The 22519-nt window shown below is 36.4% G+C and overlaps 1 protein-coding gene across 9 annotated transcripts in view; it reads right to left on the bottom strand.

Moving 5' to 3' along the window:
- EPB41L5 (erythrocyte membrane protein band 4.1 like 5) overlaps nucleotides 1-22519 on the bottom strand; it is a 155652-nt gene that overhangs the window by 87995 nt on the left and 45138 nt on the right. For 5 of the 9 annotated variants that reach the window (XM_081575969.1, XM_081575970.1, XM_081575972.1 and 2 more), the window contains exons 4-14: nucleotides 21456-21498; nucleotides 20412-20490; nucleotides 19444-19488; nucleotides 19223-19275; nucleotides 15654-15774; nucleotides 15447-15534; nucleotides 14420-14508; nucleotides 11213-11282; nucleotides 6192-6361; nucleotides 4648-4754; nucleotides 3236-3263 (exon numbers count right to left, since the gene is read on the bottom strand). In XM_081575969.1, the coding sequence (XP_081432095.1) occupies nucleotides 3236-3263; nucleotides 4648-4754; nucleotides 6192-6361; nucleotides 11213-11282; nucleotides 14420-14508; nucleotides 15447-15534; nucleotides 15654-15774; nucleotides 19223-19275; nucleotides 19444-19488; nucleotides 20412-20490; nucleotides 21456-21498 (893 nt within the window). Of the gene's footprint in view, nucleotides 1-3235; nucleotides 3264-4606; nucleotides 4755-6191; nucleotides 6362-11212; nucleotides 11283-14419; nucleotides 14509-15446; nucleotides 15535-15653; nucleotides 15775-19222; nucleotides 19276-19443; nucleotides 19489-20411; nucleotides 20491-21455; nucleotides 21499-22519 lie in introns of all 9 variants that reach the window. The other 4 variants (XM_081575976.1, XM_081575977.1, XM_081575973.1 and 1 more) reach the window with 2 other exon arrangements.

Below are 22519 nucleotides of genomic sequence, written 5' to 3'. Positions count from 1 at the left end.
CCAGTACTCTTGCCTGGAAAATCCCATGGACAGAGGAGCCTGGCGAGATGTAGTCCATGGGATTGCAAAGAGTCAGACATGACTGAGCAACTAACACTTTCACTTTCAAAAATTTACAGTGGACAAAATCCCTCACCTTTCTCCCTACTCTACCGATTCATTTATTGTTAACAGCTTACTGACAGCTAAAGGAACTTTAGAGGAATCCTTACTCAAAAAGCAGAGTGATTCTGTGATGAGTCACTAATCATAGCCTGGCTTTACCAGCTTTCTAAATGAAAATAAAACTGAATATGACATTGCAAGGTGAGACCAACCCTACTCAGCACCCAAAACAGCTCCTTCTGAAGGAGCTCTAGTTATACATCTGCCGCATAGGAGATTTTACAAGTTTTTTTTTTTAAAAAAAGAGAACAATACTAGATTTGTATGTCTTGAATTTGATAGTTTACCAGGCATTCCAGGAGGCACTGCTTCACACCAATGGCTGAGAAGCTTTACATGAAACTACACTACTACTATTAACTGAGTCACCAGAAGCAGGACTTCAAGAATCATGGTTCGAAGTCGGGGCAGATCCTCTTCCCAGCAAAACAAACATTTGGCTGGTGAAAACTATTTTTTTAAAAAAATCTTTAAAAGGAATATATCAAGTGGAGACATTTATTCAAGACAATCTACTCAGTCTGAGAGCTGAGTCTGGCATCTGAAACCCAGTTTTCTCTCCTCCTGGTTCTCCTGTGTTCAGTGTTGTGGGAGCCTCACTCCAGGTGGGTGAGGCCAAGAAGACAATTCACTCCCTGCATCCAGAATGTATATCAGGTATTTTAAATATACTTGAGAACTAAAGAAACCACATGTGAAGAAATAAAAGTATGACAACACTGTGTTCACAAATAAAGAGTATTTTAAACAGAGAAATTATCTTTAAAAAAAAGAAATTTTGGAGTTGAAATGTACCATAACTAGAACAAAAAGTTCACTAGAGGAATACACAGCAGATTTTAGCGGACAAAAGAACCAGTGGCTTGAAGGTAGGTCAAATGAGATGATCTAGTCTGAGGGACAGAAAGAAAAAGAATGAGGGAACATGAACAGACTTGGAGGTCTGCAGGTCCCATAAGGAGAGCAACATGTGTGTAATGAGAGTCCTGGAAGGAGAGGAGAAAGGAGCAGGGAAAAAATGTGAGCAATAATGAGTGAAAACTTTACAAATTTGATAAAAACAGTTAAGCCATGGAAAAGCAACCAGAAGGGAACTGGATTGATCACACTTATATCAGACTAAGTAGACTTTAATGCAAAACAGTTCCTAGAAAAAGAGAGGAACTTTTTTGTAATTAAAAAATAAAATAATCATAAACAATATATGCACCTCATAGGAAGTTCCAAATACATGAAGCACAAAGAAAAAACCAGACAACTAACTGGAGACTTTAACAGTCCACATTTAATAAAGGACAGGACTAGCCCAAGATCAATGATGAAACAGAAGTGAACAACAGTAATAACCAAGCAGACCTAACAGATATCTATAGGACATGACACTCAACAGCAGAATAAACAGTATTCTCAAGTACATATACATGGACCATTTTCCAAGATAAACTACAAGCTGGGCCATAAAACAGGCCTTGACAACTGTAAAGGGATCAAAATCATGTGAAGTACATTCTATAACCACCATGGGATAAAATAAAGAGAGAGAGGAAATTTAACATACAAATGCATATGTTAAGCAAGATACTCCCAAGCAGTCAATAGGTCAAAGAAGCTATCACAAGAGAAATTAGAAAATAATTTGAAGCAATAAAAATGAAAATACAACAGACAAAAACTTATGAAATATGATTAAAGCAGTGCTTGGAGAGAAATTCATAGCTATAAATGTTATATTAAAACAATAAAGATCTCAAATCCCAATAAACCGATATTCCACCTAAAGACACCAGAAAAAGAAAACTAAATCAAAAGCAAGCATAAGGAATGAAAGAATATACCAGAGAGAAAGTTAATGAAATGGGATATAGAGCAAAACCAAAAGCTGGCTGAAACCAAATGAAACCAAAAGCTGGTTCTTCAAACAGGCCAACAAAACTGACAAACCTTTAACTAGAGCGACCAAGGGAAAAAGAAACTCAAAGAAATAAAATCAGAAATTAATGAGGGGTGTGTGTGCTCAGTCATTCAATCGTGTCCAGCTCTTTTTGACCCCATGGACTGTAGCTCGTCAGGCTCTTCCATCCATGGGATTTTTCAGGCAAGAATCCTGGAGTAGGTTGCCATTTCCTCCTCCAGAGATCTTTCCCACCCAGGGATTAAACCCATGTCTCTTGCGTCTCCTGCATTAGCAGGCAGGTTCTTTAGCACTGTGCCACCTGGGAAGTCCTGAATGAGGGGACATCACCACAAAGCTTACAAAAATAAAATGGAAAAGAGAAAAATATGAACAATTGTATGCCATAAATTAGGTAATTTAGGTAAAATAGAAAAATTCTGGAAAGACACAAACTCCTAAACTGATTCAAGATAAAAATTAAATATGAATACATCTACAACAAGAAACTGAACTGAAAATTTAAAAATCTGACATAAATAAAGTCCAGGCCAGATGGTTTTAATGGTGAATTCTACCATATATTTAAAGAATTCTTTACAAATTCTTCCCCCAAATTAGAAGGAAATATTCCCTAACTCATTCTATGAAGCCAAAACCACCCTGATACCAAAACCAGATAAAGACAGTACAAGAAAACTACAGACCAGTGTCTTTGATGATACAGACACACAAATCCACAACAAAACTAGTGAACCAAATTCAGCAACATATAACATAAAGAAAGATTATACACCATGACCAAGTGGGATTTACCCAGGAATAAAATGAACTGCTTATTTACAAATCAACCTTTGTTCTTTAAGCTCCCTGAGAGCAAGGGTGACAGTTTATTCATCTGCATATCCTCAGTCACACACCAATAACAAATGTATGTCATTCTCATTATGAATAGCACAGCTACCCAACCCCACTCTTTTTCTTTAAATTGCTTTATTTTTGTTGTACCAACTTTATCTGGCACTATGTATTTATTTGTTCCCTGCCATGTCCACCACGCTCAGGGACAAGGGAACACTCTTACAGGCCTTCAACAAATATTTGTTGGATTAATGATAGCAACTACAGAAATGTTAAAACATCCTAGTACCAACCCCTAAGGAGCAAGACATTACCCACCTGAGTTCTTCAGGTTTTCCTGTACTTGCTGACAGAAAAGAGAAAATATCCCATTAGTTTCCCTCCAACATGATAAACTGCTTTACCATTTACTTTTTTTTTTTAACTTTTTGTCCCACAGCACAGCATGCAGGATCTTAGTTCTTCAACCAGTGAATGAATCCGTGCCCCTTGCACTGGAAGCATGGAGTCTTAACTGCTGGACCATCAAGGGAAGTGTCTACAAAAGTAAACCTTGACTAACTGCTTTGTAAGCTACTTTCCACTATATTTAAAAATCTTCATTTCACAAAAGTGTTCTAGGGTTCATGCCATTAAAGAGAGTAATGACAATTATTTCCAATTTTTAAATAAGGCAATAAAATAAGTATACATTAAAAAAAAAAAAGAATCATCTGCAAGGCTCTAGAATAAGCTGACAGTGAAAAATCATCAGTGGAGTCCATGAGGTAATTAAGGATATTAAACCAACTGAAATGGTTTAATTTATAGCTACATATTACTTAATTTATAGGTATATCAAAACATATGACTATAAGTCAGTTTTCTGAAAAAACTGATACTGCCAACATCAGGTCATGGCAATTATTTATAACTCTGACACTGGACATACTTAAAATGTAATCTGGGGACTTCCCTGGCGGTCCAGTGGCTGGGACTCTGTGTTCCCAATGCAGGGGGCCTGGGTTTGAGCCCTAGTCAGGGAACCAGATCCCACATGCTGCAACTAAGAATTCACATGCCGCAACTGAAACTCACACATGCCACAACAAGAATTGAGGACCCACGTGCCACAACTAAGATCCAGCACTGCCAAATAAATAATTTTTAAAAATTCAACTCTGATTTGAAAACAATCACAAGTTTTAGCTTACTGGTCAAAGTAAACCGTTCTTTGTATTATATAATTAAAGTAACAAACAACAAGGAACATTTATGAATTTGGAAATGTCTATGTACGATGTACACTGATGATTAAATATAAAAATTACACTTAACAGAATCTTTAGTATTATAACACAATACAAAATAATCTTTACTTAAAATTTATTCATCATATACCAATGTTTTAAAAAATACTTAGGGAGATCTGAAAGTCAAAAAAGGAGGGAAGACGTTGCTCTACAGAAGAACTAAAAGAGTAAGAACAAAAACTGAATACAAACTTAGCACAGTGTCTAAACTGTGATTAGCTTCAAGCATAATCTCAGCAACAGTATAGGCGGTTTTTCCCCTTGTATTTTTTAAAACTGATTATGCAAGAAGCAAATGCAATTATTTAAATAAGAGTACTCCAGTATTCCTGATGTAACAGAGGTAGGAAGACTGAGACATCTTTCCCTCCAGTCAACAATACATCACAAGATAAACTGTCAGGAAGAACAGTCCTTGGAAATAGGGCTGCATTTCACCTTTCACTTGCAGAGTTCGTCGAGAATACCGTTTGCTGGGCCTTCTTTCAAAGGATGTTGATCTTCTTGCTTTATTGGTCTTAGTGGTCTGATACTCAGTTTTCCCACTAAAATAAATGAGACATTTAACAGGAACAAGAGAATTTCAGGATTACAGTAACCAGATACACAAAAATGACAGAAAGTCTATCCTGAGGTTTTCCTTAAAAGAATCCTCCTGAACTTTATCAAAATAGTCTTGATGACTCTGTTTATCACATCATTCTTTTCACTCTTTGGGCTTGTGTGAAAGATGCAATACAAGTTATGTTGTTTTTTCCTTATTATGCACATCACCTAAGAACGTATTAAGTAAGTTTGAAATATCTGTGTTTTTATGGAACTCCTCTCTTTCCCACCCGCACTCCTCGATGCAAGATGTACAATTAACTCAAGATTTTCCATTATTTTTCTAATTGGGATATTTTCAGAAATATTAAAACTATTTTAATATTTAATACTTATCTTCACTGCCTTTTAAATTCTGCCAAGAAAATGCCCCCGCTTTTAATGTAAGTAAAATAGAAGCTCTCTTACATGAATACCACACACAGTCAACTTGCCACATTACTGATACTATCCATTCCTTCTTTAAATCACCCTGAAACATGCTGAAAACTCACCATCAATAAGCTACTCTGAGTAAACCAAAACATTTCTAGCTTATGACTAACAAACATGGAGTATGCAAGAACAATGGAATATCAGGTTTATAAGGACTAGAAATATTATCCAGATTAATAGCCCACTAGTACACCATACCCACTTTCTACATGGTATCCAGCTGCTGGATAGACTCCTTAAAACTCCTGCCACATGGATTTAAACTAGGGGTTAATTAATACACAAAGCAAACATTAGTGTTCTCAACAGATGAAAGGATAAAGACTATTACTCAGCCATAGAGAAGAATGAAAAATGCCATTTGTAGCTACATGGGTGGACCTGAAGGGTATTATGCTACATGAAATAAGTCAGAAAGAGAACAATACTGTATGACAGCACTTATACGTGGAATCTACAAAATAAACTAGTGAACAGAACAGACTCGCAGACACAGAGAACAAACTAGTGGTTACTCGTGGGGAGAGGGAAGGGAGGAGGGGCAAAAGACAGGTAGAGGATTAAGAGGTACAAACTACTATGTATAAAACAAACAAGCTACAAGGATATAGCATACAACACAGGGAATATGGTCAATATTTTATATAACTAAACTTTTTTAACAGGAAAAATTCTGTTAAATCACTCCTTTTAAAAAAAAGAAAACATCAAGAGAGTTATGAAATCCATTACACCATTACAGTATTCTTTTATCTTTTCAGGAAATTACAACCAATAACAATATATACCATTTTTTCTTTTATTTTGGCCAATGAAAAACACTGGCAAACTGATTCATCTTTCTATGCCCTAGTTTCCACATCTGCAAATGAGGAACTGGGCTACATTTTCTGGCCTCTATGAAATTATGAAAGATACACCAAGCAGCCACAAACATTCACCTGTATCTAAACCGTGATCCTAATCGAATAAATCCTGATCGATGAGAACTCTTTTGGACAGGGCCTCGCAGACGGAAGAAGGCATGATGCTCCACAGCACATTTCCATAAATGTTTGCATGCTTTGGGATGATCCAGTCTAAAGACAAACGTATGCTCCTGCTCCTTGCCCTGAAAAAGAAACGGATGTTAACAGAGGTAATTATTAACTCGGATACTCTTGTCACCTGTTATTTAGCTACAAATACAACCACAGCAATATCAAGAATCAAATACTAATAACACATCTGGTTTGCTCCCTGAAACTCTGACACTCTCTAGAGCTACCTACAGAGAAAGGCAGAGTTTAAACCAAGCTGTCCATTTTCTCAGCCAATATAAAGATAGAGATATTAAATGAACCTTTCTCTGCCATACTTCAGGATAAACAAATGTATAATTATAATTAAAAGGTTCACATAAGATATGGCAATATACATAACAGCCTTAAAAGTAGCCACATTCCTGGTCCTAGTAACCATACTCACTGGAATCAAATTATACTAGTTAATATTCATAGTTACTTTTCTAAGAATTTCACATGAATTGTCTCAATGAGTAGATACTATCATTAGCTCCATTTTACAGATAAGGAAACTAAGGATCAAGAAATTAAGCCCAACGTCACAAAGTTAGTAAGAAAAGAAACTAGCCTTTGAACCTAACCATTGAGACACCAGCACCTACATTTGTTACAACTAAGCTAAGTGTCTCCAGGGGAAAAGACTCTCAAAACCAAAATTTACACCACAAGATTTTCTTCAATCTCATTTATAAAAGTAAACACTGGCATAAAACCCTAAATGTTGAAAACATTAGAAATATAATCAAGTAAACAATAACATTATTTAAAAAGTACACAGATAGATAAATGGATAAAAGATAAATGAACTAATGCACTACTGGTGATTCATGCTGCAGAATATGATACACAGGTTAAAGTGAATGAACTAGAGCTACATGGTTACAGGTGCTTAGGTAAAATAAGCAAGCCGCAAAAAAAAAAAAAAATCCCCACCTTAATGTATATAATATATGTAATACACATATATATGCAGATTTCTAAAACATTCTACCAAGTGTCATGATGTAGTTATATTTACAAAAGGTTAGAAAATATGAGACTGATACCTGAAAGAATGAGGAAGAAAGGGACAAGCTTTGGCTTAGATCTTAGATGTATCAAATATACTTTTATTAATTTATCTAGTTCTAAAAGGGATCTGAAGCAGCAATGCCAAAAATGTTAAATCAAAGTGAGTAAAATGGTTAACAGTTTCAGTTATACTTTTCAGTATATTTTTGAATATTTTGTCATTTCAAAATACTTCATAAACTTTACGCATAGTTTCTTAATAACTTTGATACAGGCAGAGATCCTCATACTTTAAGACACAAAACATACACTGGTCACAAAGGAAAAAATGTATAAACTACATTCCATTAAAATTACAATCTTTTTTATCCAAAGGATACTAATAAAGGAGTCAAAAGTCAAACCAAAGTGAAGATAGTTACAACATAACAACATATATATCTGACAAAGAAGTGACCCCCAGATTTAAAAAGAACTTCCTTAGTGAGATGAAAAACACATGACCCAACAGAAAAACGAATGAAAAACTTAAACAGGCATTTCATAAAAAAAAATATTCAAACATCCAACAAATATAAGTAACTGCTATACTGAAACTGTCATCAAGTAAAACCCTAAAATGATTCCTCTACCAGAATGGATGAAATGAGAAAGAGAACACTGAACACAAGCAAAAGAAGAACAGATTAAACTCTCACACATTCCAGGTGGGAGAGCAGTTCCCTTGTGTAGACACTGGCAAACAGTCCAGCTGTTTCCATAAAAGGCAAACACACGCACATCCCAGGGCTCAGGGTAGCACTCTTCTCACCAGCCAAAAATGAAAAAAGAAAACCCTCAAATGTCCATTTGCAGCAGGATGGATAAATATTGGTCTACTCATATAACTATACACTATAAAACAGTGGCAATGAGCCAACTACAGCCACCTCCTACAGCAGGGCTGAAAGCTCACAATCACAGCCCTGAAATACAGAAGGAAGACTCAAAGAGAACAGTCAGTCAGGTGTCATTTATACCAAGTTCAAAAGTCAAGTGAGTGGTTATCCTTGGTCAACTGGACCTGGAGGGGCACACAAGGGAAATTCTCCAATTCTGCTGGAATTCTACTTTCTCACTCTGGTACTGGTCATAAAAGTGTACATAAAAACTCAACAAGCTGTACATTTATTCTTACACTTTTCTAAATGGATATTGTATTTCAATGAGATGTACCAATGAAAACTACACAAAGGAAAAAAAAAATGAGAAAATGTCTTTCTCAAGACAGGGAAAAGCTTTCTGTGACATAAAACCCAGGATCCATAAAAGATGAATATATTCGCCTATTTAAAAAGTCTTAAAGTGCATGACAAACCCCACAATAAGCACTGTTAAAGGACAAACAACTATTAGATAAACTATTTATAATGTCAGTGACAAAGGGCAAAACCTGTAAGAAAAAAGCCAATAACCCAGAAGAAAAATGGGCAAAGGAATAGACAGTTTGAAGAAAAGGAAATCAAGTAATTCAAATGTATGACAAGATGTTCAGTATCACTCATTAAGCCAGAAATAAAATTTAAACCTACAATGAAATTCCATTTTTTTTTAACCTTTCAGAAACAAATGTGATTAATTCCCTCCTGGAGATAACCCTGAACACTGAAAACTATGCAAGTTGGTAGGATCGCTCTACATCCAGGACAAACGCACATAACCATTCAATCCCACATATCCCCCTCAAGGAAATTATTCTATAGATACCTGCCAATGTATAAATTATATGTAGTTAATAAAATAGTGAATAATGTCAATTAATGGATAACTGGTTAAATAGAGTACACCGTACACTAGAACACTATGCATTTTAGTTTGCTTTCATAAGAATGGAGAACAACTTTACATATTGATATAGAAAACATTCCAAGTTAGAACATAGAGTTTAAAAAGGATAAGTAGGAGAACAGTGCATAAGCACGGCAACCTCTGCACAGAAATGACATACACATTTGCTTGTATATATGTATACAACACCTTAAAAGAGATATCTAAGAAGTTAATACTGTATTAAAAGAGATATCTAAGAAGTTAATACTGTATTAGATTAAATCTGAAATTTCATCAATTCTAAGACGTACAATTATTTTATGGCCCAATAAGAACAAGTATCACCAATTAAACTGACCATGACCATATTTTTTATCATATAGAACTGTATCTTATTTTTCTTGAGTGATTCCTTTAGATTTAGATACAAATATCATTTAATCACATCTGTGCTTAAATAAAAAGGAAAATATTTGTAAAATAGATTGTCTTTAGATGTGAAACCTGACTCTTCGGAAGCATTTTCAACTCATTTGTCAATAGTATAATGATCGTCTGTGCCATCAAGACATTTCTTTTTTAAATGCTTGATTATTGTCTCTGATATTCCTCCAAGCTGTGTGACAGGGTAATCCTTTGCATGTATCTCAGTAATACACGGAGAAGGCAATGGCACCCCACTCCAGTACTCTTGCCTGGAAAATCCCATGGACGGAGGAGCCTGGTAGGCTACAGTCCATGGGGTCACTAAGAGTCGGACAGGACTGAGCGACTTCACTTTCACTTTTCCCTTTCATGCACTGGAGAAGGTAATGGCAACCCACTCCAGTATTCTTGCCTGGAGAATCCCAGGGATGGGGTAGCCTGGTGGGCTGCCGTCTATGGGGTCGCACAGAGTCAGACACGACTTAAGTGACTTAGCAGCAGCAGCAATACAACTAAAAACTTTCCAAAAACTTGGAACTGTTTTATCTAATTTTCAGGATCTCCTTTTTTCAGGTTCTGCTAAGTAGCCCTACTCACACTTTACTGTGCATACAAATCTTTTTAACATTTGACCTGTTTGCTTTTATTTATATCTGTCTATATATTTCCAACGTATTACTTGGCATGCAATAAAATTATTTTTATTTACTCACAATTCTGTGGCTTTTGAAAATGCACAGAATCATGCAACCACCACCAAAATCAAGATACAGAATAGTTCTCTCAACCCCCAAACTCCTTGTGCTGTTTCTTTGCAGTCAAGCCTCCTCACACACCCAGTCCCAAAGGATCAGTGAGTGATTCTCTACTCCTGTAAGGGCTGCCTTTCCTAGACTGTCACAGAATGGAATCACATAGTCATAATCTTTTAATCAGGCTTCTTACCCTTCATATAATTCATTTGAGATTCATTCATGTTGTTATGAGTTTATCAATTAGGAACTAGATTTAACTGAAAAACAGATAATCCTCAGTATAGAAGGCTTTATTAAAAAATATTATTAGGTACACCTTTTTGATTAATTGGAGAAGGCAATGGCACCCCACTCCGGTACTCTTGCCTGGAAAATCCCATGGATGGAGAAGCCTGGTAGGCTGCAGTTCATGGGGTCGCCAAGAGTCGGACACGACTGAGCGACTTCACTTTCACTTTTCACTTTCATGCATTGGAGAAGGAAATGGCAACCCACTCCAGTGTTCTTGCGTGGAGAATCCCAGAGACGGTGGAGCCTGGTGGGCTGCCATCCATGGGGTTGCACAGAGTCGGACATGACTGAGGTGACTTAGCAGTAGCAGTTTGATTAATCTTTTTGATCAGGAACTAAAGGCACAAAGCCGTTTAGATATAATTTTTTATACACTTGAGATACACACTCATCAACAAAGGAACAAGAATACTCTTTTATTTAATCGTTAATCTTAAAAACAGAAAACTCTAGTTTGAAGATGGTGTGACATAAAGCAAAGAATTACATTATTAACATAGTAAGTTTCTGTTCTATGACTATAGAACAGTGTGTTTCCCCTTTTAGAGAATTAAGTTACCATATAACACAGTCACTGTTAAATATGTAATACAATATAATTCCTACCTGATCATCATCTTCTACAACCACCAACGTTAGTTTATTCTTCTTAAAATCCAATCTTGTTATCTTGGGCCTATAACAATATGAGAATAACAGCTAGATTTCAAATAAATGTCCTCGAAGTTTAAAAAATTTGCTGTTACTTCAACGCATTGATCATCTTACTTCTGAATTGAAAGCTGGTAAGAGGGTAAACATAACCTGTACTGCTCAGCAAAAACATCTCCAATCTAAAAAACAGTTAAGATAACAGAAAAAAATTTCAAAAGCAATACCTTTGGCAAAACTTATGCTGCACATATATAAGACATTAAAAAGGTTAAGGAAAAAATAAAATGAACATATATATATATATATATATATATATCTCATATATATTCACAGGTTCCTATGGTAGAAGAAATTCTCCAAGCCTAATAATGTTACAGCAGCAGCACAGGAACTGGACACAGGAAAAAAAATAAAAGCTTTCTAAAAAGCATTAAAAAAACCCAGATTACTGATTTTCAACTCTTTTCTATAGCCACTTTATGGTCAAAGACATATTTAATTTAAAAAATAAAAAAAAATGTAAACCTCACTTTATGGCCTACTTTCCAACTCCATCTCCCACCTGTACTAAAATTCTAAGCAACCCACCAAACTTATCTCTGTGCTTCTATGAACTGTGAGTGTGAAAACAACATGACTCTCACTAATTTTTAAATATACCTTACATAAAATAGAATTGCACAATAGATCTTGTTTACAAGAGCTATATTAAAACAAGGAGTAAAGGAATGTAATAGGAGAATCTGGCACTGAGGTGTAACAAACTCTTACACAATGCTGAGCAAGTGGCAGGTGCTCTCCTAAGTGTTTCATGTGGTGTATTAATTCAGTAGATTTTTATGAGGTAGTACACAAGATGCTCTCTTTCTCTCTCAACCTGGAGTTTCTCTGGCCATAAGAATGTTCCATCTGCCCCAGGGCAGGCTGGAAAGGTCAGAGAGTCAACACATAAAGAACTAGGGAAATACACAGCCCATCAAGGGACAGTTATAAATAGGTGTTACATTCGAATCTCCCAGGGAATCTCTAGGAGATGCAAAAATAAATGAAATAATATCTTCAACTTTTTTAGGGAAAATAATTTTCAATCTAAAAGTCCATTATAAGCCCAATTATCAAGAAAGCATAAGAGAAGACTAAATAATTTTAAGGTATCCAAGGATTCAAATAATTTACCTCTAATAGTCTTTTCTTAAGCATCACCTGAGGATAGACATCAGAAAAACAAAAGCAAAGAAAGGAAAATGTGGAAGACAACATAGATTCATAACTGAGAAAACAGGAAAAAGAAGTGTAAAGACAGAGAGCAGCCTGGAAGAGTCAACAGTTACAACTGGAAAAGAGCAATCTCAGGAAACCCTGGAGAATTTGAAATAACTTAAGATGCTGGGAAAGACTGAAGGAGGGAGGAGAAGGGGGCGACAAAGGATAAGATGGTTGGATGGCATCACAGACTCAATGGACATGAGTATGAATAAACTCCAGGAGTTGGTGATGGACAGGGAGGCCTGGAGTGCTGCAGTCCATGGGGTCGCAAAGAGTCAGACATGACTGAGCGACTGAACAGAACTGAAGAAGACAAAGGCAGGTCACTTAAAGGGATGTGTGGGATGAGTAAGAGCTAAGGCTCTAGCATAACAAAGGAAACATAATCCCAGTTGAGTTCAAGGATTTCAGAGCTGATCAAGAAAAAGACAAGAGTAAAGACAACAGTATCACACGATGAGCTCTACTGAGAAGTATCCCTTCACACCACAGACCTTTCCAAGAAAGCAGTCCAGGCCCCCATGCAGGACAGAAGAGGAAGGAGGAAGGGGGCCAGGGATGGGGCTTCTGTGTCTACCAGGAGAGGCCTCTGAGCCACAGAGCTCCAAAGGGCAGTAGAGGTGTGGGGGCTCTTACAGCTACAGGATTTGCTTATCTACAGCTGGCTAACAGAGGTGAAGTGCAGTTTGCAATGAGACATGCAAACCACGCAGGCTCTGAAAGGCTAAAACTATTACTTGCTGGCCTATATGTAAAGCAACTGGGTGTTTAAGAATTTGAGTTTGGCACTGGCAGACTTCAAGTGAAGGGCCCCGACGTGCTATGAAGGAGGAAACAACAGAGGAACAGACAAACCAGTATATTATACAAGAGCCCTCTTCAGCCCCTGCATATAACCCCAGTGTACTACTAAGCTTTACACCAGTTCCAACAGAGACATTAAAATATGAACACTATTTCCCGATTTTCAGCTTTTAAAAACCACCAAACGAAACCTGAAGAACTTAATTATGCTTATGAAATCCAAGTAATACCTACCCTTGATGTAAAAGTAACATGAAAATATAATTGAAACATATGGATGACAGCAGTTGGGACTCAGAAAGAGAAGCACAACTCCAAAGGAGGATAAAAGTATTAGTATCTCCTTCCTATACAGTAAGGGACGGGATTTCCTGGTAGCTCAGTTGGTGAAGAATCCACCTGCAATGCAGGAGACCCAGGTTCAATTCCTGGGTCGGGAAGCTCTCCTGGAGAAAGGATAGGCTACCCACTCCAGTATTGTTGGGTTTCCCTGGTGGCTCAGGCAGTAAAGAATCCGTGGGAGAGCCGGGTTCAATCCCTGGATTGGGAAGATTCCCTTGAGGAGGGCAGGGCAACCCACTCCAGTCTTCTTGCCTGGACAGAGGAGCCTGGCGGGCTACAGTTTATGGGGCTACATCCCCGTGGACAGAGGAGCCTGGCAGGCTACAGTCCATGGGGTCGCAAAGAGTCAGACATGACTAAGTGACTAAGCACAGCACAGCATACAGGGAGGAGCAGGGAGTAAAAGGACTGTGGAACAAGAAACACTAAAAAACAGCCCATAACCACATGACAGAGGGAGTGTCCATGTGAACAGTTAATACACAGAACTAGATAATATTTATGTTAAGGTATGTATTTTGGCATATGCTGAAACATATGAGAAAATGCAATTAAGAGTTTTAAAAACTGGCTTGGGGAAGCAGGACTACAGATGAATAGGAGGATAACAGGAGAGAGTTGCAATTCACTTACAAGCTTGTCAGAACTGCGTCCAAATTCTATCTTATGTTCTAACTTCATATAAGTGTTTTTATTCATTTAAAAAACAAAACAACAGTAATTATCTTTGACATTAACTCTGCTTACCAAAAAAATAAGCCAATTTTGGTCTCTCCTTCAAAAACAAGGACTCCTGTTGGGGTCAGTCCCAAGCTGTAGTCATTCCCATCTCTGGCCTAATTTCAGGGGAGCAACATGTGTTAGCTTTATCTGCATAAAACAGGGTTCACATTTTCATAGGACTGTTTTTCTTTTCATACTGAATTATATTAATTACATACAGGCTAATATTAATGTGAAAGGTGCTTTCAACAATTAAAACATCCAAAATAACATTCTCAGGAAACCTCATGTATGTTTAGTTCATTGAGACACTATAGGTTTAAGGTATGTGTTCAGTGGAAGACATACAGGTAGTGACACCACCACACCAAAGAAAGCTTTCCAGAGTCTTCCCAAATTCTAGTCACTATTTAAATCACAGATTTTGAAAAAGACTGCATTTCTGGGAAAATTGAGCTTTTAAAACTAAAAATAACAAATCACTCCATAAATTATACTAGACTAGAGCTTATCAATGCAGAAGAGCATGGCAGCCCACTCCAGTATTCTTGCCTGGAGAATCTTATGGACAGAGGATCCCTCAGGGCAAAAGTCAATAGGGTCACAAAGAGTCAGGCATGACTGAATCGACTTAGTATACATGCAGGCACAGCTTATCAAAGTCCCCTCAAGCTACAAATTTTCAACTTTACCTTCTAAATTATTTTCATTTTTACAGAGCCTACTCAAGCTTACATGATAAAAGATGATATGAATATGAAGTGAAAGAATAAAAAGTGATTCAAAAACTAAAAAAAGAGAAAACAACAGTGACAACTTAAAACCACAGACACACCTCTTTGGAAATTTTGGCTGTCTTCTTTCTTATAACAAGTTTTTGTGTGAGACTCTCATCATTCAGTATTTACTCTCAATCTTCATAACCACACATCCAAAGTACCCAGTATAGCCCCTGCAAATTACACACTCTCCTTCATACTAAGCGATTTCATAGTTACCTTGAGTCTTGAAGGAATAACTTTCTTAAAAGGCATCACAACACAGTGCTTACCTTGACTACATGCATATCAACCCCATACATTTCTAACCACTTGGCTTTATTCAGATAATTGGTTTCAGCTTGTGCTGGTGTCTGACCTCTGAAATTTAAAAAATAATAAATTTTAAGATGATTATAAATATATAATGAATTCTATGCTAAGTAAGAGAAACAGAAGAAAACAAACGTGAAATTACTGTTGCGGAGATGTTCAAGTACCTGTATTCTTTCCATTTCTCAAATATAGCAAGCTCCATCTCTTCTGTCTGAATAGGCACAAACCTGAACTCAGACACAAGTTCAGGACTGTGCTCGGCAAGGTCGTAGTCACCAAGTTCAGCTACAAATGTTAAGTTTCACAAGGTTATGTTTTGTTAATGTTTACTTCCTGCTGAATCCTTCTTCAAAACCCACTTATTAATAGAAGATTAGACTTTCTTAAACTACAAGGCATTCATAACACCCAGACCATTACCAAAAATAAATCCAGCTTAGACTTGTGACTTATCTGTCTGTATGCACAAGTCATATAATTGTGGCTAGTAGTATATTTCCAATTAAATGTCTTACTCCTAATTGAGTCACACTATACAATGCTTAGCTTTTGAAAATCTTTTAGCCTTCCACAGAGAAATAGCTTTTGACTGTATATTGAATAAGCAAAAATATTCAGCAATCCTTTAAAAAAAACAATTAGCTAGCATCTGCTAAGAAGCTATTATGCACAGAACATGACATCAAACATCACTGTAAGATATAATCACTGTCCCCCCGAAATTTTAAATTATTAATCCCAAAGAAATAAAAGAGAAAAGTTACTGTATAGTGCACACACATTTATGTGCCCATCTGCGGTTACCTCTGAACTGGGTTTGGGGATGGAGGGAAAATGATGATTCTCATTTTCTGTTCTTTAGATAGTCTTCCTTTAAAAAATATTTTACTTAAATTAAAACACTTCCATTTTGATAAAAAATTTGGCCATGGAGAGAAAAAGTACATGAGTCCTACTTTGAGATAATCATAAAAATGGTAATAACTTACTGTTTACTAAGCATCTACTTTACACAATAGTCATATTTCAGACATACTGTCATTTAACTTCACAACAACCTTGGAAAATATTCTCACTCCCACTTCACTGCTGAAGAAACCGCTCTTTTGTCTGTAACATAAGTTTGTTTTTTCTTTTTAACTTTTTATTTTATATTGGAATATAGCCAATTAACAATGTTGTGCTAGTTTCTGGTAGACAGCAGAGTGACTCAGCCATACTCTGGTAGACAGCAAAGTGACTCAGCCATACATATACATGTATGTATCCATTCTCCCCCAAACTCCCCTCCTCTCCAGGCTGTCACATAACACTGAGCAGAGTTCCCTGTGCTATTCAGTAGATTCTTGTTGGTTTTTCATTTTAAATATAGCAGTGTGTACATATGGATCCCAAACTCCCTAACTATCCCTTCCTCCCATTCTTACCCCCTTGGCAACCATAAGTAGAACACAAGTTCTTTTAAAGCCGCAAACTAAATCTGCTACATAATGTTGTTCAGGATATATACTAAAATGGAGAAGAAAAACTAAACTTGAGTGTGTGATAAAACTGATAAAGATTGTTCTGATAAAACAGAAAATCATATATGAGGGCTTCTATGGTGGGCCTTAAAGACTCCACACTTCCACTGCAGGGAGCACAGGTTGGATCCTTGGTTGGGGAAGTTCCACATGCCACAAGGTGTGGGCAAAAAAAAAAAAGTCATAAACAAGAAGCAAGGAGCTAATTTTATGAAGAGGGAGTAATACTTCAGTTATTTTACTCTTAAGGACCTTAATAATCAGTAGGATTTGGTAAACTACTAGACACAGTATGAATTTCAAGGAATCAGAAAAACAATAGTACTATGCCCACTCTGCAGCCATAGTGTCAGATGAGTATGAGCAGCTCTCCTCTGAGGCCCTGAAGGCTGCCCATATTTGTGCCAATAAGCACATGGTGAAAAGCTGTGACAAAGATGGTTTTCACATCTGAGTGGGGCTCCATCCCTTGCACCATGCTGTCCTGCACTAGAGCTGATAAGCTCCAGACAGGTATGTAGGGTACCTTCGGAAAGCCCAGGGCACAGAGGCTAGGGTTCACATTGGCCAAGTCATAATGTCAAGCTGCAGAACAAGGAGCTTGTGATTGAGGCCCTACTGAGAGGCAAGTTCAAGTTTCCTGGCTTCTAAAAGATCCACATCTCCAAGAAGGGGGGATTTACTAAGTTTAATATGGATGAATTCGAAAACACAGCTCATCCCAGATGGCTGTGGGGTCAAATACATCCCTAATTGTGGCCCCCTGGACGAATGGTGGGCCCTGCACTCATTGAGAGCCCTGGCGCTGTCCCCTCCTTACTCGTGCCCACCAGTAAATCCTACTTTCCTGTCCCCCCCCGCCCCCCAAAAATGGTAACCATGGTAAAAAGAGAAAGTAAGAAAGAGATTTTATTTAGGGAAAAAATATAAGTAGGGTTAAGAGATAATATAACAGAGCTATATGCATGAATCAGACAGTAAATATTTAGTAAGCATTACTTTAAATAAGTGTTTTGTTAAACACACAAAAATGCACAAAGATCATTTTCCAGAAGTATACACTTTGGCTGTCAGAAACTTACAAAATGAGACACAGAATGTAAGAAGCAGTAAGTGGTGGAACACAGATATTGAAAATGACAGCTTTTCTATAGATCTGAGTTTCAGAATTCTCACACAGCAACTAGTAGAACATTAAAAATGTGCTTTCAAGAAAAGATGCATGCAATTATGCACTGTGATCATTACAGTTCTAAAGGTACAGCACTTCCAAACTAGTATCCATCCAGCATTCCAGCAGATGAGAAAACAAGTTTTAATCTGTAGACAGACTACAATTTACATTTAGCAGCAAATTTCTGAAGTACAGAAATTTCCTTCAGTCACCAATTACTCTATCAACAGAAAAATGTGCTTTCCAAAATAGAAGTACAAAATCAGCAGATTAGGTTTATCATAAAACATTAAAATTTAGTCTATTAGCCATACAATGGAAATTAATACTACTGATTTAAAGGGGCTGGAAATAATACAGAATCACCCAAAAAAGCATAAAATTACTAATGTCTTAATTATTAAATGTTTTTATTCTAGTATATACAGATACTCCAGCCAAAATGTTTCTTTCCATTTTATGAACAAAGGCAAATTATTATTTTCCTAAAATGTCAATTTTTTCAGAAGAAAATGCCTAAGTTTAACAAATATTTGATCAGTGTAACAAGGTACAAAAGGGTAAGCTTTTCACTAATCTCATTGACCGGAAAACACTTTTTAAAAAATTCTTAAAACAACCATCAGGAACTTTTAAATACATGCTAAGTATTTCTTTTCATGGACTTATTCTTAAGAATAAGACAGAAGAAAGCAAGCCAGGTAGCTACAGCAACAATTTACTCATACATCCCTGCATTCTTTATAAAAAGAAAAAATTTGCTGAGGGTCCAACCATATCATGTATTGAATTATCAAGCAGACTGCAAATTCTGCTTGAAAATACTACTAGACAGAAAGGTAGCAAATAAAGTTAAAGGGAAGGAAAAGAAGGCAATGCTCTGAAACAAGGGAGTCAGAGCCGGATACTGATGCAAGATTACACAAACACAGGTGTTTCTCTTCTGGCATGTCACTATGAATCTTCTGAGAGGCTTCAAACACACACAAAGAAGAATTATGCTTCACTCTTAACAGCGGACATAAAAACTGCTTACCTTGCAAGTTATAAGCTGCCAACTGAACCGCTGTATCAAAGGGACACTCTAATCTGAGACCAAAACATAAATGTGTTAAATAAGCCAATGTCACAACCTCTGTTTTAAGATAAATGGAAATAAGACATACTTTATGTTGACTGCTTCTTTTCCATATTTAACTATGAACTTATTTTTTCAACTACTCAAGAAAACATGGTTTACATTAAACTAATACTCACTTTCCACTGAGAATATCTTGTTTTAACTGAAGAACAAATAAATACCTAAGAAAAATAAAAGGCACAAATTTAACAGAACAATCTACTGTGAAAAATAATCCTGCCCTTCTAATTTGAGAAGAAACATTCTTAATTACAAAACTTTACCCACAATAAAGTCTATAAAGGAAAAAGAATATGAAACAAGGGGCATCCAGCATCAGAAGGATGCACTGGAGTTCAGGACACTGTCTCAAAAGACAAGATTTAAAGCAAATTCCTAAGAATGAGCTCTGTGATCTGACAACACAGTCACCTTGTATATAAAGGGATACAGCTACATATACACAGGTGACAGCTACACTCTTATCCATCAGGAGAATATTCAAGATGAAACCCTTCTAAAGGGATTCAGCAATTCAATTTTTTACTTAATAAAAGTAGTACATGTACATGAGTCATAGATATGCAATGGATAAATACTAGAGAGGCAAGACAAAATGAAAATAAGTTTCTGTAACTTATTTAAAGTTATTTAAGACCATTCAAGAGAAATCAGGATTCAATATTTTCATTACTCAATGGTATGTCAATAAAGAAAGTCAGGAGCCAACTTGAAATAACTCTCTGTGGCGAGAAATAATTTTGAATATTAATAAACATAAAAAGGTAATATATTAAAATAGGACAGCCCTATTTAAAATTCATGAGTTGATAGTGATACTTGAGAACTCGCTAGTTACTTCTGCAGGATGTTAGAGAACCAACTGTTTATTTTGAAAATTGGTAAATAAAGGAAAACATCCTACACTTAAAAAAACACTGTCTCAAAATGAAATTCCCTTGTCAGGTATCCTGTTACCAGGACAAAGTATCCATTTCATAAGCTGTCCCTAAAACTTAAGGAATTATTGAGGTAATCTTTCAACATCTTTAGCTAGTCTAACTGAAACCTGACTCTTGTATATAACTCTAGATAGTGGTCTTACCGGGTCAGCTCTTCACGAAGGTTATTTGGTTCTGAGGAATAAAACTTAACTCGAAGATGCAGACAATAGGGTGAACCAACTGCAATTAAAAGAAAGGGGGGGGTAATTTTTTCAATACAGCTATTTAAATAGTAAGGATTTTCAGTCAGTAAACTTGTCAAAAATCTACTTAAGTGGACAGAAGAGAATAGATTATTGCAGCAATAATTCAGGTTACACTGTAGGCTTAAGCCTAACACAATCAGTAGACTTTTTAAATGTCCCAACCACCATGTAGCACTATCACATCACCTGTCCTCCCAAGAACAAACAGCTCCAGATGAATTCCAAAAGTTTAGGGCCACATATGTCAAATAAAAATAGTCTTGACTGTGTACGCCAACAGCCCTACATAGCTGCTGAGCTGTATTTCTTGAGAGCAAAGAGAACACCTGTTGTTAACTGTACATGGCAAATTCACTCACATCCTTTCCAATTCACTTCACCACTTCACTAACCTCTATATTATCAGAGATCCCATTATTTTGCAAAAAGAGTTGAGGTGCCCTAAAATCTGGTACTACAAAAAACATGATGGACTATGGACTGGACACTGGTATTTTTCCCTACCACTAGGAATAATACTGACATTTTATGTGAGTAACTTCTTTTCATTAGTCTTAACAACAACAACAAAAAAATTACAGCCTTAAAGTCTCAAAATACTTTCTAAAGCAGGGCAGATATCAAACAGAAAAATTCCAATGTAAGTAAGTACTAAACAGAAGTTAAGCATCTCATGGGAACTCAATCTCATTTCCAAACTGCAAGCCTTTGTCCTAGAAACAAACTACAAACAAACAACATGAATCTAGATTACCATCAACCTCATATAATTTAAGGGGTGGGTCAATATATCAGGTTGAAATTATTTTTAGAAAAATGGAGATGCTAAGAAACTCGTCAGAAACATGATTTATGTCCCAACTATGAGAAACCAGTTTCTAATATGCAATTATATATAATTCAATTTCCAATTTTTTTCAAAATTTTTTCAACACTTACTTTTTACTTGCTTTTTGATGCTTTTTGTACCATCCAACCAATGCTGAAAACAGAAACAAAAAGTTAGCTGTTAAGCAGAGAGAGAAGTTAACATTTTAATTACTAAAAGTTAATTTTCATCATGCTTTTGCTGAAGGAAATATTTCACAAGAGAAAAACAGAAATGAGACTAAAAATTGGGCTGCAGGTGAATGCTAATCTACCCAGAACACAGAAACATAGGACACATATGAACAAAAGAAAGACGTACAACCAGATACATGACTTCTTAAACACATTTCATCTGCTCTTAGTAATAAAGATGGTATTTTAAATTTTGCCCTTAGTTTTTCTCACTGTTCCCAAAAAAGAGGACTCTTTCAAAACTGGTAAAATTAGAAGTATGTATCATCATATTCTAATTCTTTAATAAAACTTTGAGATTTATTAACAGATCATAATCCCAAGTTAGGTGAAATAACAATTTCACTTATGGAAATAGATACTACTAAAGTAGTAGTCTTTGAAAGAGCTTACACTATAAAATTAGATCTTTCTCACAACCAAGACCCTATTAAATAAGCAGTCTTTGCTCTTTTGCTTTACCAAAAAAAAAAAGTAACAGTCTTGATTTCCGCACTCTGAAATGCACGAAACACAAACAGATCAGAAGCAATTCCAGAGGCTTGCACTGATAAACCATTCCTAGCCCACTTCCTACAATTAATGCCTTTATACTAAGTCCTAACAGGGACAGGATACACTCATCCCACTAAGATACACATGACTGTTCTCTTCAGCATGCTTACAGTCCCAAGCACCCTAAACCAAAGGAGTACTCTTATGCTACAGTTCACAGAGCTAAGGAATCCAGTCTCAGAACTCCAGACAGGCCAAGCATGGGCAAACAAGACTTCACTGTTAACAGACTTGTAACTATTTGCTTCTCTTGCCAATTATTTGCCTAGCCTCTTCTCCCCTTTCTCTGCCAAGATCCAAAAGTGAAATTCACAGAACCACCAGTGTGTCAGCAAAGTACCTCTGCACTTCGATACAAGATGGTCAGTAAACATTTCGAAAGGCAG

The sequence above is a fragment of the Giraffa tippelskirchi genome, chromosome 3, assembly GCF_054371585.1.
Source record: "Giraffa tippelskirchi isolate mGirTip1 chromosome 3, T2T-mGirTip1v1.2.pri, whole genome shotgun sequence".
Classification (NCBI taxonomy): domain Eukaryota; kingdom Metazoa; phylum Chordata; class Mammalia; order Artiodactyla; family Giraffidae; genus Giraffa; species Giraffa tippelskirchi.
The sequence above is the reverse complement of the archived record's forward strand: the minus strand, read 5'-3'. Positions and strand labels throughout refer to the sequence as shown.